This window comes from Sus scrofa, chromosome 7 (genome assembly GCF_054392235.1).
Source record: "Sus scrofa isolate SSC_HxYL_T2T_F1_AM1 chromosome 7, Sscrofa_HxYL_maternal_Yorkshire_Landrace_v2.0, whole genome shotgun sequence".
In the NCBI taxonomy this organism is placed as follows: Eukaryota; Metazoa; Chordata; class Mammalia; order Artiodactyla; family Suidae; genus Sus; species Sus scrofa.
Genome location: NC_139389.1, coordinates 84,756,154 through 84,772,582, shown reverse-complemented (window position 1 = coordinate 84,772,582; position 16,429 = coordinate 84,756,154). Strand labels below are relative to the sequence as shown.

General features: G+C 43.8%; 2 protein-coding genes across 54 annotated transcripts in view; one reads left to right on the top strand and one right to left on the bottom strand.

Annotated features, from left to right (window-relative positions):
• The window catches only part of OXA1L (OXA1L mitochondrial inner membrane protein), a 33,610-nt gene extending 18,964 nt beyond the window's left edge, over nt 1–14,646 (top strand). For all 3 annotated transcript variants that reach the window (XM_013978229.3, XM_084969248.1, XM_084969247.1), the window contains 7 exons: nt 9,099–9,242; nt 9,496–9,581; nt 9,768–9,932; nt 10,575–10,679; nt 10,769–10,931; nt 11,023–11,103; nt 11,191–14,646. In XM_013978229.3, the coding sequence (XP_013833683.2) occupies nt 9,099–9,242; nt 9,496–9,581; nt 9,768–9,932; nt 10,575–10,679; nt 10,769–10,931; nt 11,023–11,103; nt 11,191–11,318 (872 nt within the window). In that variant the 3' untranslated portion in view covers nt 11,319–14,646. The remainder of the gene's footprint in view (nt 1–9,098; nt 9,243–9,495; nt 9,582–9,767; nt 9,933–10,574; nt 10,680–10,768; nt 10,932–11,022; nt 11,104–11,190) is intronic.
• The window catches only part of SLC7A7 (solute carrier family 7 member 7), a 58,896-nt gene continuing 54,506 nt past the window's right edge, over nt 12,040–16,429 (bottom strand). For 17 of the 51 annotated variants that reach the window (XM_084965772.1, XM_084965776.1, XM_084965779.1 and 14 more), the window contains 6 exons: nt 15,073–15,196; nt 14,710–14,813; nt 14,325–14,421; nt 13,152–13,301; nt 12,775–12,958; nt 12,040–12,564 (listed from right to left, as the gene is read on the bottom strand). In XM_084965772.1, coding sequence (XP_084821898.1) covers nt 12,458–12,564; nt 12,775–12,958; nt 13,152–13,301; nt 14,325–14,421; nt 14,710–14,813; nt 15,073–15,196 — 766 coding nt within the window. In that variant the 3' untranslated portion in view covers nt 12,040–12,457. 51 annotated transcript variants of the gene reach the window in all.

The following is a 16,429-nucleotide window of genomic DNA, read 5'->3' as shown; positions in this document are numbered from 1 at the left end:
TGATAATGGCCTCATAAAATGAGTTTGGGAGTGTTCCTTCCTCTGAAATTTTTTGAAATAGTTTCAGAGGGATAGGTGTTAGCTCTTCTCTAAATGTTTGATAGAACTCACCTATGAAGCCATCTGGTCCTGGACTTTTGTTTGTTGGAAGTGTTTCAATTTCAGTACTTGTGATTGGTCTGTTCATCTTTTCTATTTTGTCTTGATTTAATCTTGGAAGATTGTACATTTCTAAGAATTTGTCCATTTCTTCTAGGTTGTCTGTATTGTTAGCATATAGTTGCTTGTAGTAGTCTCTCATGATCCTTTATATTTCTGGGATGTCCATTGTAACTTCTCTGTTTTCATTTCTAATTTTATTGATTTGAGTCCTTTTTTTTCCTTGATGAGTCTGGCTAAGGGTTTATCAATTTTGTTGATCTTGTCAAAGTTCCATCTTTTAGTTTCATTGCTCTTTTCTATGGTTTTCTTATTTCTATTTCACTTACTTCTTTTCTAATCTTTATGATTTCTTTCCTTCTGCTAACTTTAGGTCTTGTCTGTTCGTCTCTCCCTAGTTGCTTTAGATGTAAAGTTAGGTTGTTTGTTTGAGCTTTTTCTTGTTTCCTAAGGTAGGCTTGTTTTGCTGTAAACTTCTCTCTTAGAACTGCTTTTGCTGCATCCCATACGTTTTGAGTTGTTGTCTTTATTGTCATTTGCTTCTAGATATTTTTTAATTTCCTTTTTGATTTCTTCAGTGATCCTTTAGTTGTTTAGTAGCATGTTGTTTAGTCTCCATGTGTTTGTGTTTTTTGCAGTTTTTTTCTTTTTGATTTCCAGTCATATTGCATTGTGGTCAGAAAAGTTGCTTGATATGATTTCAATTTTCTTAAATTTACTGAGGCTTGATTGGTAGCTCAGAATGTAATCAATCCTAGAGAATGTTCCATGTGCACTTGAGAAGAATGTGTATCCTGCTGCTTTTGGATGGAATGTTCTATAGAATATCTATTAAGTCCATGAGGTCTGATGCATCGTTTAAGGCCTGTGTTTCCTTGTTAATTTTCTGTCAGGATGATCTGTCCATTGCTGTCAATGGGGTGTTAAAGTCCCCCATTCTTGTGTTATTGTCGATTTCTACTTTTAAGTTTGTTACAGTTGCCTTATATTTGAGGTGATGCTATGCTGGGTGCATATATATTTACAATTGTTATATCTTCTTCTTGGATTGATCCTTTGATCATTATGTAATGTCCTTCTTATAATATTCCTTATTTTAAGGTCTATTTTGTCTAATATGAGTAGTATTACTCCACCTTTCAATTCCCATTTGCATGGAATATTTTCTTCCATCCTTTCACTTTCAATTTGTATGTGTCCCTAGAACTGAAGTGGGTTCTTGAAGACTGCCTATATATGTATATATGTGTCTTGTTTTTATATCCATTCAGCCAGTTTATGTCTTTTGCTTGGGGCATTTGATCCATTTGCATTTAAGGTAATTATTGATATGTATGTTCTTATTGCCATTTTAATAAGAATGGCAATAAGACTTGTTTTTGGACTTGTTTTTGTTGGTCCTTTTTCTTCTGTTTTCTTTTGTTTTTGTTTGTTGATTGGTTGGTCTTCTTAGGGCCACACTCTCGGCACATAGAGGTTCCCAGGCTAGGGGTCAGATCGGAACTACAGCTACCAGCGTACACCACAGCCACAGCAACACCAGATCCAAGCCATGTCTCTGACCTACACCACAGCTCACAGCAACACCAGATCCATAACCCACTGAGGGGAACCAGGGATTGAACCTGCATTCTCATGGATCCTAGTCAGGTTCGTTTCCTGCTGAGCCACAGTGGGAACTCCTCTTCGCTTGTGGTTTGATGACTAGCTTTAATGTTGTTTTTGGATTGCCTATTTTGGTTTTTTGGCTTTTGGGGTTTTTGGTTTTTGTTTTTTTTTTCTTTTTTTCTTTTTAGGGCCGCATTCATGGCATATGGAGGTTCCCAGGTCTGCAACCCATACCACAGCCCTGAGTGAGGCCAGAGATCAAACCACAACCTCATGATTCCTAGTCGGATTTGTTTCCAGTGTGCCATGACAGGAACTCCTGGATTGCTGTTTCTTATTTGTGTGTGTATCTATTCTAGATTTTTGGTTTGCTGTTACCCTCAAGTTTTGATACAGGAGTCTTTATATATACAAGATTGTTTTAGTTGTTGGTCTCAAAATTGCAGGTGCACCTCCAGTATCCTGCATTTGTACCCTCCTCACAATTTCTGATTTTGGTAGTATATTTGTGTGTGGATGATTTCTTACCTTTACTATATATATGCCTTTACTGAGGTGAACTTTGTCATTGTAATATTTTTGTTTGTTTCTAGTGGTGGCCTTTTCCACCTAGAGAAGTTCCTTTAGTATTTGTTTTTAGGCTGGTTTAATGATGCTGAATTCTCTTAGCTTTTGCTTGTCTGTAAAGCTTTTGATTTCTCCATCAAATCTGAACGAGAGCCTTGCTGAGTAGAGTAATCTTGGTTGGAGGTTTTTTCCTTGCTTTAAGTATATTGTACTGCTCCCTACTGGCCTGCAGAGTTTCTGCTGAAAAAATCTGCCGATAACCTTATCAGGGTTCCCTTGGATGTTTGTTTCTTTTTCCTAACTGCTTTCAATATTTTCTCTTTGTGGAATTCCCTTTTTGGCACAACGGAAACGAACCCAACTAGTAACCATGAGGTTGCTGGTTCAATCCCTGGCCTTGCTCAGTGGGTTAAGGATCTGGTGTTGCCGTGAGCTGTGGTGTAGGTTACAGACTCAGCTTGGATCCTACGTTGCTGTGGTGGTGGTGTAGGCCAGTGGCTACAGCTTCTAGCCTGGGAATCTCCAGATGCCATGGTTACAGCCCTAAAAAGAAAAAAAAGATTGTCTTTAATTTTGGTCAGTTTGATTAATACATGTCTCAAGCTGTTCCTTCTTTGGTTTATTTGATATGGTACTCATTGTGCTTCCTGGATTTGAGTGATTCCTTTCCCATATAGGGAAGTTTTCGGTTATGATATATATGTTTTCTTTGACAAATGTTTTCTTTGGCCCTTTCTCTCTCTCTCCTCCTTCTGGCACCCCTGTAATACAGATGTTGGTGCCTTTAACATTTTCCCAGAGTTCTCTTAGACTGTATTCATTTCTTATCAGTCTTTTTTCTCTTTTTTGTTCCACGTCAATGATTTCCACTAATCTGTCCTCCACCTTGCTTATTCGTTCTTCTGCCTCCTGTAATTCTGCTGTTGGCTGCTTCTAATGAATTTTTATTTCAGTTATTATATTTTTCATGTCTGCTTGCTTAAGTTTTAAATCTTGTATATTTTTGCTCAATGTTTGCTATAAATTATCAGTCTTTGCCTCCAGTTTATTTCCAATGTCTTGCCTCATCTTCAGCGTCATCAGTCTAAAGTCTGATAACGCTGATAATCTCCAGATCACTTAGCTGTTTTTTGGGAGTTTTTTCCTTCCTCCCTTATCTGAGTCATAGTTCTCTGCCTTTTCATTTTGTATAGATTTTTCATGTGGTCTCCTTTTTGCAGACAACAGAATTGTAGCCTCTCTTACTTATGGTGTCTGTGTCCCCCTTATGCCTGAAGTTGGTGTGGGGGCTTCTTGCAGGCTTCCTGATGGAAGGGGCTGGTGCCTGCCAACTGGTAGGTGGAGCTGATTCTTATCTCTCTGGTGGGTGGGGCCTTGTCTCTGCGTGGGATTAGAGACAGCTATGGGGGGGCGGGCTGCGATCCCACCTGGATTATTGTTTGTCCTGGGGCCTCTCAGCCCTGATGGGTGGAGCCAGGTATTTCCAAAATGGTCACCTCTAGAGGAACACACACTGACGATTATTCCCAAGACTTTTGCTTCCAATGTCCTTCCCCCACAGCAAGCTACAGTCACCCCTTGTTTTCCCAAGAGATCCTCCAAGAACCTTAGTCAGGTCTGACCCAGATTCCTGTGGAGACTGCTTTGCCCTGGGACCCAGTGCACATGAAAGCCTGTGTTTACCTTCTAAGAATGGAGTCTCCATTTCCCCTAGTCCCATGGAGCTCCTGCACACAAGCCCCACTGGCCCTTAATGCCAAGTGCTCTGGAGGCCCCTTCTCCCAATGCCAGATCCCCAGGTGTGGGGACCTGACATGGGGCTCGGAACTCTCACTCACATAGGGGAGTCTCTGATATAGTTACTTTCTTGTCTGTCCACCCACCCAGCAGGTTTGTATCATGTAATAGTCCCCCTGCTGTCTTGATGTGGCCTCCTCTTCATCTTCTGGAGTAGGATATCTTTTTTTAATAGTTTGCAGTCTGTTTGGTTGAAGGTGGTTCAGCAGTTGGTTGTGATTTCGTTGCTTTTATGAGAGGTGAGCTCTGGTCCTTCTAGTCCACCATCTTAATCCCATCTCTGAGAAATTTCCCCTCTCATCTTTATGATTTCCTTTTTTCTGCTGACTTTAGGTTTTGTTTGTTCGTCCTTTTCTAAATTTTTTTTTTTTTTTTAATTTTGTAGCCGTACCTGTGGGATATTGAAGTTCCCAGGCTAGGGGTCAAATTGGAGCTGCAGCTTACAGCAATGCCAGATCCTTGACCCACTGATTGAGGCCAGGGATTGAGCCCATATCCCCATGGATACCAGTCATATTCTTCACTTGCTGAGCCGAAGCAGGAACTCCTGTGGCCTTTGTTTTAAAGTCTATTTTGTCTGATGTCAATATTGCAACTCCCACTTTCCTGTCATTTCCATTCGCATGAAATATCTTTACCAGCCGTTCATTTTCGTTCATTTCACTTTTCCTTGGCCCTAAGGTGAGTCTCTTGTTGGCAGAATATTTTAGGCTCTTGTTTTTTTTTATCCAATCTGCCACTCTGTCTTGATTGGAGTATTCAGTCTGTTGACATTTAAGGTGATTATTGATAAATACATATTTATTGCCATTTTCAACTTTGCTTTCCGGTTGATTCTGTTTCTCCTGTGTTCCTTTTTTTGTATGTGTGGTTGCCCTGTTTTTCAAGTATGTTAACCCCTTCCTATATCTGCTTGCTTTAGCGTGATAGTCATATAGGCTCAAATACATTCTTTGGATGTTCTTTTTTACATCTTCATCTTTATCCTTTGGTTTTTCCTTGTGTTTATTGTCACTTTTTTTTTTTTAAGGGCCGTACCCACAGCATATGGAGGTTCCCAGTGTAGGGGTGAAATTGGAGCTGCAGCTGCCAGCGTATGCCACAGCCACAGCAAAGAAGCATCCGAACTGTATATGTGACCTACACCACAGCTCATGGCAATGCTGGATCTTTAACCCACTGAGCAAGGCCAGGGATCAAACCTGCATCCTCATGGATAATAGATTTGTTACCACTGAGCCACAATGAGGATGCCTAGTGTTGCTTTTACAAATAGTTTTTTTTTTTTCCTTTTGGAGTTGTATCCTGGCTTATTTAAGTAATTACTTTCCAATTGAAATATCTTCCATCCTGTATCTTCTTTCTTCTTTCCTATTTAGAGGAGACCTTTCAGTATTTCTTTTAGTATGGGTTTAGTATTGTTGTATTCTTTTAGTTAGTTTTCGTTTATTGGAGAACTTCTTTATTTTTGATAATGTTGCTGGGTAGAGTTTTCTATCTAGGCTGCACATTTTTCCCTTCCAGCATGTTGAATATATCTTGTCACTCTCTTCTGCCCTGTAGTGTTTCTGTAGAGAAATCAGCTGATAGCCTTATAATATATCTTGTTGTATGTCTGTTTGGGTTCAACCTGTTTGGGGCCTTCTGTGCTTTCTGTATCTTGAAATCTGTTTCTTTTAGATGTGGGACGTTTTCCTTTCTTTCTTTTTGCTTTTTACGGCTGCACTTGCGGCATATGGAGGTTCCCAAGCTAGGGGTCCAATCAGAGCTGCAGCTGTCAGCCTACACCACAGCAACGCAGGATCTGAGCCACATCTGCGGCCTATACCACAACTCATGGCAACGCTAGATACTTAACCCACTGAGTGAAGCCAGGGATCCAACCCACAACCTCATAGTTCCTAGTCGGATTCATTTCCATTACACCATGACGGGAACTCCCAGGTACGGAAAGTTTTCAGCCATAATTTCTTCAAATGTATTTTCAATCCCCTTTTCTTTTTCTTCTCCTTCTGGAATCCCAATTATATGTAGATAATTATATTATCCTATAGATCTCTTATATTGCTTTTATGTTTTTTCATTTGGTTTTCTGTCTGCTGTCCTGATTGGGTGATTTCCATTATACTATCTTCCAAGTCACTTATTCATTCTTCTGCATTATTCAGTCTGCTCTTCAGTGCCTTTAGCTCAGCTTGTGTCTCTGAAAATGAATTTTCTCATTTTTCTTGGCTCCTTATATTTTCTAGTTCCTTTCTAAAGTAATCTGCATTACTGTTCATACCTGCTCTTAAGTCATGCAATATTTTCATTTGTTTCTTTTTGCTGTTTAGGGCCGCACCCGCGGCATATGGAGGTTCCCAGGCTAGGGGTCAAATTGGAGCTACAGCTTCCTGCCCACACCACAGCCACAGCAATGCCAGATCCTTAACCTGCTGAGCCAGGCCAGGGATCAAACCCACATCCTCATGGATACTAGTTGGGTTCATTACCACTGAGCCACAACAGGAACTCCTTCTTCAGTATTTTCATTACCTACTTTTTGAACACCGTGTCTGTTAGACTGCAGAGGCCTCTTTCATCGTTTCTTCCTTCAGGGAAATTCTCCTTTTAGCTGGGAATGGGTCCTGTGCTCATTTTGCTTATAGTTTTCTTATTCTGAGTTTAAGGAAAACAGTTATCTACTATAGTCTTAGAGGGTTATTTATATATAGAGTGCTCTTGGATAGTTTGTGAGGGCTTACTGTTTTTTTGGTTTGTATTTTGGTATGAGGGCTTTCTTTGGTTTGGATGCTTGCTGTCACTTTCTTCGATATGTACAAGCTGTTATCCCCTTGATTGGGGGTATGCCAGTGTACAGCCTGTGTGTGCTTCCAGATGAGGGCAATAGGCAGGGCCTCTAGCCAATGCCTTGTTGCTGGGCCTTTGACAGTGGTGAGGACCTGCAGGGAGGTGAGGGCAAAGGCTGCTCCTGGTTGCCATGGCCCTGGGCAGTGGCAGGGATGCTCAAGGAGGTAGAGACAGCTCCCAGAGCCTTTGACAGCAGTGAGGCAGGGCATGTGTGTTCCCAGGGGAGTGAGGGCAATGGGTGGTACTTGGTTGCAGTGCCCTCCTTGGCAGGTGACTGGGGCCACAGGTGGTACCTCTTCATGGGACACAGTAGTGGTGATGAACCACCCCCACCTCTGGAGTCTGAGATGGCTGTCCATACAAGAGGTGCCCCACTGCCCAAGAACCCACAGATGCCCAGAGAAAGATGTTCTTATGGTGGTCCTGCCCCTCCTTCTCTCACTCCTCCCAACAGTGGTGCCTTGCTTCTCCTTCAGGCCCAGGACTCCTCTTGTACTCACTCTGCTGTGATGCTCCACTTCCCAGCCCTTTCAGGGAGAGCCAACCCTAGTCCTCTCCCTGGAACTGACCCAAGTCTCAGCATCCAGCCCCCACCTTTGTGTTGTGGTGTCCCAAGCAGTGGTATCAGTGGTCTGTGCATCTCTCTTGGCTTTGCCCTCCTCAGTCCCGGTGCTGCACTTTAAGCTTTTTCTCCGAGACTTTGAGGTTCCCTGTCTGTCCTAGCTCTTTCTCCTTTCACAGCTCCCTCTCAGGAGTGATGGTCCCATGTTAATTCCTGTTTTCTCTTTTTTTTTTTCTTTTCTACCCCCACCCCACCACCCCTTTTTGCTCTGGAGGGTTTCTTGCCCTTTTTGGAGGTCTCGGGTCTCCTGCCAGAGTTCAGTAGATGTTCTGTGTAAATCGTTCTACAAGTGTATGGGTTTTGAGGAGTGTGTTTATGTGGTTTTTTGTTTTGGGGTTTTTGTTTGTTTTTTGTTTTTTGTTTTTTTCTCGCTTCTTAGGGCCACACCTGTGGCAGATGGAGGTTCCCAAGCTAGGAGTCGAATTGGAGCTACAGCTGCCAGCCTACACCACAGTCATAGCAACAAGGGATCTGAGCCACGTCTGTGACATACACCACAACTGACAGCAACGCTGGACCCTTAACCCACTGAGTGAGGCCAGGGATTGAACCTGTGTCCTCATGGATACTAGTCAGATTCATTACCGCTGGGCCACAACAGGAACTCCTGTTGTGGGGGGGTTCGATGTGTTTGTGTGAGAAGGTGTCAGGTTTTACTCCTCCACCATCTTGATCCCCTTTCTCCTTGATCCCGTACTACCTTTTCTCCTTCTTTTTGTAGATACTATTTAAAAGAGTGTTCTGGGCGAGTTCCCATTGTGGCACAGCTTAACTCCCGTCTCTTTCCACTCCACACCATCCACCGTAATGTCAGTAAAGCCTAAAGCTCTTATCTCCCCCTGGCCTTTTCTCAATCCAGGCCCACTTGCTTATCTATAGATACATAAACTAAATAAATAGTTGTTGGAATGATCAGGAATGTGAAGTGTAAGAAAAGAAATAGGAAGAAACTAAAGCAGTAGACCACCAGATTACCTCCTACTCCAGAGATTTCTAAGGACAGTGGCTTTCATTCTTCATTCTTGGGAGCCCCAGCCATCTATAAAAGTGCTTCTGCATAAAGCAAAGGCCAGAGCTTGAACAATCCTGTAGTCAGACTATCTCCTCACCCAGGGCAGCTTGATTTTATTTGTTATGTATATTGGGGTTCCACTTAAGAGTTGAGGCAAAAAGGGTTCCATTGGTTATAGAAAAGTTTAGAAACCACTGATCTAGAAAAGTGGCTTCTGTCACCTACCTTTTTGTTCAGGGAAACAAACCAGATTCCTGGTCATTTGTTTAGAGAAGTTAATGCCAGACTTTTGATGTCAAAGCAGAAGACTGAGACTCGAAGGAACTAAGTCCTACCCGTGTCCTTTGTCTTGGGGCCCCTTGGCATGAATCAGAGGGTAGAAAAGTCTGAGCTAAGAGACCTTTTCAGTAGGACCTAAAAACCTTCAGCCTTGTAGCTGCAGAATGCTTGAATTTCACTCCAGTCCTCATTTGTGTTTTCCAGGTACAGTCCTTGCCCGTTGCCTGGTGTTTCCTCTCATCGTGAAGGGCCAGCGAGAGGCAGCCAAGATCCACAACCACTTGCCAGAGATTCAGAAGTTTTCCACTCGAATCAGAGAAGCCAAGTTGACAGGAAACCACACTGAGTGTGAGTCAGTTAAGAACGAGCGTGGGAGAGGACCAGAGTTGCCCTTTCCCTGCCATTCAGCCAAGGGGGAGGGACAGCCTAAGTCAGGAGTTGCTACAGTCGAGCAGGTTCTGAAGATTCACCTGTTTCTTAGGCCTGATGCTTCCGGTGACTGGCCCGGGTCAGTTAGAAATCTCACGGGCCATGTGATGAGGATGGTCACCTCCACCAGCATAGCTGTTAGCCCAGCCATTAACTTCCACTCCCTTTACAGTTTACAGGGCCTCCTCGGAAATGACGTTCTACCAGAAAAAGCATGATATTAAACTCTTTAAACCTCTTATTCTGCCTTTGACTCAGGTGAGCAAATACACATTTCCCTTCGTTAACTTCATCTAGAACCAGTCAGATTATCTCCTGTTTCCCGTGCTCTAGACCCCCAGAAAGCAGGTGGTGATGATACTATGCTACATGGGTTTCAGTAATGGAGTAATGCCAATGTCCCCTCTGCTAAAAGGTCCTGACACTGTTTATCTTGTACCATAGGCCCCGATCTTCATCTCCTTCTTCATTGCTTTGAGGGAAATGGCCAACCTTCCTGTGCCCAGCCTGCAGACAGGTGGTCTCTGGTGGTTCCAAGATCTCACACTATCTGACCCCACCTACATATTACCCCTGGTGGTCACTGCTACAATGTGGGGTGTCCTTGAGGTAAGCTCAGGTTTGCCAAGTGCCAGACTTGCACAGTGTGGGGACTGAGGGGAAAGTAGTTGTACAGAATAGTCATTCTTTTCGAGTTGATGGATAAGAAGTATGAGCTGGGAGTTCCCACTGTGGTTCAGTGGTTAAGAATCTGACTACAGCACCTGGGGTCACTGCAGAGGTATGGGTTTGACCCTCAGCCCAGCATAGTAGGTTAAAGGATCCAGCATTGCTGCAGTTGTGGCAGTGGCTCAGATTCAGTCCTTGGGCCGAAAACGTCCATGTCCCACGGGTGCAGTCATAAAATTCTTTTTAAAAAAGAGTTCCCTTCATGGCTCAGCAGTTAACAATCCCAACTAGGATCCATGAGGATGCAGGTTCAATCCCTGGCGTCACTCAGTAGGTTAAGGATCCAGCGTAGCCGTGAGCTGTGGTGTATGTCACAGATGCAGCTTGGATCCCATGTTGGTATGGCTGTGATGTAGGCCAGCAGCTGCAGCTCTGATTCAACCCCTAGCCTGGCAACTTTCATATGCCATGGGTGTGGCCCTAAAAAAAAGAAAGAAAGAAATCTGAGCTAAATGCAATTAAAATTGACATGTATTTGCTATTCTTCCTCTGTGCTTTTTTTTTTTTTTTTTTTAACTTCAGTTAGGTGCAGAAACTGGCATGCAAAGTTCTGACCTTCAGTGGATGAGAAATTTTATCAGATTGATGCCCCTGGCAGTCTTGCCCATAACTATCCATTTTCCCTCTGTAAGTAATGGTTTAGGGGCTGGCTCCAAGTCTCCTGGCAGTCTGACCAGGATGCAGCTTCTGAGTAACTTCTCTTCCTTCTCGTGCAGGCAGTGTTCATGTATTGGTTCTCCTCCAACATGTTTTCCCTGGGCCAGGTGCTTTGCCTCCGTATTCCAGCCGTCCGCACAGTACTTAAAATCCCCCAGCGTGTTGTACATGACTCTAGCACATTACTTCCACGGGAAGGCTTCATTAAGAGCTTCAAAAGAGGTAATGGCCTGTTCTCTGTGAACAAGACCCCGGGGAAATGGTCCAGAAGTGGCTCCAGGACTGAGTGATTATCTCACTCCTCTTCACACAGGTTGGAAGAATGCTGAAATGGCACATCAGCTACAAGAGCGGGAACGACGCATGCAGAATCACTTGGAGCTAGCAGCCAGGGGTAAATAACCCTTGCAGGCTAAATTCTGCCGTTTGTTTCTTCCTTTCCTTTGTTCATTGAGATTTTTTTTTTCTCCTCTTCTCCCAGGTCCTTTACGCCAGACTTTTACCCACAACCCTCTGCTACAGCCTGGAAAGAATGACGCTCCCGTCACCACTAACAGCAGTAGCAACAAACCAAAGGCAAAGCATCCCTGGCGTGACACACTTGGCTGAATTCTGTTCCCTCCTCGTACTGGCAGGAACTCTCTCTCTCTTCAGAGAACTCAGCCTTAGAATGAGATTTGATGCTGGGTCCTTGCCCCAGACCTAGAAACCGTGGGACATGTTGATCTTCACTTTAAAAGTGGATTCTGCTCCAGACTCTTCCACCTAAGTGTAAGAGAGCACTGGGGAACCAAGTGATCTTCCCATCCACAGAGTTAATAGACCTCTGTACTACCCTCTGCTTTTGGATGCTTATTAAACAGGGAAATGGATTGTGTGCTTCAGAAAAAAACAATAGGTTGGGTGGTGATTGCTCTTGCTGGCCTATGCTCTTAGGAGGTATCTCAGTGTTGTAACCTGGTATGAAGGGCTTAGATGTGTTGTCCTGTCCATACTTGCCGTATAGTCAGAAATGCGTCTGTTAAGTGGAGATTCTATCTGGAGGAACCACATTCATTTACTCCAAGATTATATATAAAAAGTAGATGTGTTCAAGTTTTTAATCATAATTAAGAACAGAAGTTGATAGAGCTTTTAGCTAACAAGCTAATATTTTGCTATAGCAGCTTAGGTGTTTTCTTCAGTAGAGATGGTTGTATCAGCTTTCAGCATTTGGCTTGAGAGGGAAGAAATACTCAGATACTTTCTACAGACGATTGTTTCTAGTGTTCCTGCCAGGCTAATGTGAGCTGTCCTCAAGACACTATATAAAAATGAAGCCACTGAGAGCTCAGGATCATACCCTTTTATTGCCCAGTACCTGTGACAGTTTCATGTCTCTAAAGGAGACTGGAAATTTGGAGCATTATTAGATCTTTCAACAGAAAGGAATGGGCAGGCACCCCAGAGGTGAGTGACTATCTTAATACATGGCAGCGTGCTGCCAGAACAACCAAGCCCACACCTGGCATGCTCCCCATCACAGTCTGCTTTATCATCCCTTTAAAAGAAACCTGGAACAATATGTAGCAAAACAAATAAATTACTCTCCATTTCTCAAAAGGCAAGTTCAGAGGTTGGTGAAGCTGCCTAGGAGGCTTCTAGTAGCTGCCTCCAATGAAGTGAGCTTTCCTCTCAACTTCTTGGCTCTGGCTGGTAGGAGATAAAAGAGGCCCCTGCTTTCCACATCTCAAGATTCCTTGTGATGTTTAATTAGACTTGGGATCTTGTTGCTTGAGCATCTCTCCTCCATCTTCCAAATCCATCTCTGCAGCAACTGACATACACAGGACCTGAAGGTACCATGTGATGGATGCTACAAAGAGAAGTTTGAGTCAGAACTGAGAAGAGGTCAGGTGGGCTGAGTTCAAGTGGCACTGAATGGGACTAGGCCTGGGGGGGACAGTTAAGCCTTAACAATAGGTAGGCACTATAGCAAAGACAAGTTGGGAGACTAGATTTGCAGAAAAAGTCAAAAAAAAAAAAAAGGATAAGAGCTGAGCCAACTTGAGGATGCAAGGCTTACCCACAATCCTGCGGAGACAAAGAGGTCGTTTGTGTTCTGGCACTCTGATGATGAGGAAATAAAAGGGCAAGCCTGAGAGGGCAATGCCAATGCCGATAAGGGAGTTGATGGTATCACTGTAGAGTGGAACAGCCACCAGGAAGATGGTGCAGAGGCAGAAGACAATGGGGAAGAAAATGCTGAGCTGAGGACACAGAAGAAATACCTGAGGTTAGACAGCTCAGGACAGACCGCTAGAGTGACCCCAGCTGCCTGTGAAGAGCAGAGCTCTGAGCCTTTTTGCCATCCCCTTCATCTCCACAGGGTACCACTCCCAAGTCCTGGGCAAAGGTTTCTGAGTAGTCCCCTGAAGCAGAGGTAGGATGGAGAGGGGTTACCTTGAGAGGACGAGGCCTGTCAGGCTCCTTCCAGCGCAAATAGAGCTGACCCACGATAGAGAGCCCCACGAAGAACCAGTAGCTGAAGCTGTAGTAGTTGATGAGCTGGAAGATGTCCTCCACGCACAAGTAGATCAGCGCCATGAGACCCTGCAGGCACAAGCCCATGTCAGCTTCTCTCATAGCCTTTACTATGCAGGACATTCCTCACTCTCCTTTATCCCCCACAAACCCACCCCCTTGTCAAGTCCTCAGTCTCCCCAACTGTCTTCTCTTCCTACCCCCTTTACCACCTTAGTTTCAGCATCTCCCTCCTTTCCTATTAAGTCAGTAGCTCCTCAGTTGCTTTTCCAGCACATTTTTCAAACTTGTGCTCTTTTATAACTATATAGGTTACTTCTCTATACAGCTCAAAACAATTCCTCAAATAGCTTTTGCTCCAAACTACACCTCCAGCTCTTACCTCCTAACACCCAATTCCATACTGCTTCACCTCCAGACTCTGATGCCATTTCTCTTAACCTAAAGCCTATCCATCTCTACCACTGGCAACCCTAACCTTAAAAGTCCACTTCACATTCACTTTCTCAAGAAGTCTTGGAAGTTCCTGTCATGGCTTAGCAGAAACGAATCCAACTAGTATCCATGAGGATGTGGGTTCGATCCCTGACCTCAATCAGTGGGTTAAGGATCCTGCATTGCCGTGAGCTGTGGGTAGGTCATAGATGCCACTCGGATCTGGCATTGCTGTGGCATAGGCCAGCAGCTGCAGCTCTGATGAGACCCCTCACCTAGTAACTTCCACATGCTGTGTGTACAGCCCTGAAAAACAAAGAAGTCTTTCCTCATTCACCCTCTACCCACATGGAGGTGAATGTTTTTCCCCCTAAACAATACATCACTGTCTGCCACAGCAGTCATTACAGTATATTCCATGAACTTTATGCCTTATCCTAGACCAGCGGAGGTCACCATTCCTTAGAGAAGATGGTTCTCTCTCAAGCACCACTGCAGCAGTTTGCAATGTCTTGCCCATGGTGGATGTTTCGTCAATAGTTTGATTTCGTCAATAGAATCTTCTCTAGAGCTTCTGGGAAGCTAGAACAGTTTTATCTATTGTTACGAAAGTTTCCTCCACCTCAGGCTTTCAGCCCCAATCTTGAGATCACTTACATTGAACAGCAGAGCAGGTACCGGTGTGAACCGCTCAACATGAATCATGCAGATGGTATCAGGGAGATGGCCTTCTCTTGAGCCCACAAAGAAAAGCCTATTTTGGGTGAGATAGGAGAGGCTAAGAAATTTGTGGGACACTAGGTGTGACCATGTTCACATGCCACAAGGCCCCCCATCTCTGCCTATTCAAAAGGACTTTAATATGGAATAGAGCTCAATATTGAGATTTCTGAGAACTGTAGGTTACTGATGGGAACAAGAACAAAGGGGTTGTGGCGATCATGTGGGGAGTTCCGTGATTAAATTCTGTATCCTGTGAGTTCTACTCTCTCCTGGTATATAGCTCTTCACCATATACCCCAGTAAAAGATGCCACTCATACCTAGAAGCAGCCACAATGGAGGCATTGAGGCCACCAAAGCAGGATAATGCAACTGCCACTGGAATTGTCCAGTTGAATATTCCAAAAATCTGGTCTGCAAAAGTCTAAGGAAAATGAACAGAAAAGTCATTAGCAGGACCTAACAGGGATGGAAGGCAAGGAAGAACAAGTATGCCCCTAGGTCCCCCCTACTACCCACCCAACCCTTCTTACATGGTGGGCCTAATAGGACTTTCCTGCAAGCCCAATATACTACGTATATTCCTTTCAAGGACTACCCCCTTTGGGGGACTTTCAAGAGCAGCAAGATACCCAGAAGCCCACAAACACACCCTCACCCTTCTGCTAGTGAAAATCCTTTACCACAGCAACAGCATCACTGGCCAGGATGTCCCTCATGTCTAGCACAGTGTAATAGGCCACGTTGGTTAAGATGTAGATGATGGTGACAATGGGCATGGAAATGCCAATGGAGAGGGGCAGATTCCTACAGTCAAAACAGAATGATGGACACATTAGTCCCACAGTCTCCCTCATTCTCCACTTCTCTCTGCTACTCTCATCTGGGGATGAGGCCAGCCCTGGCATTTCCCCAGTGCTTTTGCCTTTGAAGTTGCCTAAAATAGTGGCTTAGGATCTGAACTCAAGAACTACAAGAGCATCAAGTGAAAGGAAATGTCACATTGAGAAAAGGCCCACACACAAAAAAAGGAAAAGGAAAAAGGATCAACAAAGAACTATGTCACAGCATAATAATTGCACAGGAAGGTTTTATGTGGTTTTTGTTTTACATCTAGAGGTCAGGATTCCTTCTCTAACGTTGTCAATACCATTAGTCAATATGTCTTTAAGTATAAAAGAAATTATGGAGGTAAATTGTGAAATCTAGCATCTCCAGAAAATCAAATGGGCCCTCAGTAGGAAGAACAAAACATGTACCTGAACGAGCAATCTGGGAAATGTCCATTCCCCCAACCCCCTGCCTTAGTTAGAGAACCTTGGATGCCTTTCTAACCAGTGGCAAAGAGAGACCTTTCAAGGTTCCTCTGGCCCAATAAAGCTATGATCTTTACAGACTCTTTGCCATGAGACTGGGAGGAAAACAAGAGAGAAGGGTAAATACTTAGGTCATTCACCTTCTGTCCGGCAGGTGGAAGCACCACCCAGGCCTTGATCTGCTGTTTTCTGCTCCCAAGGTTGCAACACTGGATATGTATCAAGAGTATGTTTTGTTTCTCAAAGCCAAAAGGAGTTTATTATTATTTTGGCTTTGAAATTTACAAAAACATCTCCCTGGGAAATCTTAGTTCCTAAAATCATTGAATTTTAGAACCAGGAAAGGCTCTGGAAAACATATAACCCCGTCAATGACAGATAAAGATCAGGCAAAGAGATGACGGGATTCCCGCAAGGTCATTCCACAAATCAGTGGAAAACTGGTCCAGGCCCTTTCACTCTTCCCTCACTGTTCTTTTCACTCTACCTGACTGCAGAGCAATCCAGAGTAACAGTGGGTAATATCATTGAATGACTGAAACAATACCATTAGTCAATATGAATTTGAGAAACAAGGAAGGGATCAGAGGAGAGGAAGGTTTATGGTAGTCTTTGACCTAAAGTTACCTATATAGGGATAAGTGTGAAAAAAATCAAAGTATTTTAAATATACACAAGCACATGGTACAACCTGTTTTAGTTAATACAGAAATGCATGAATATG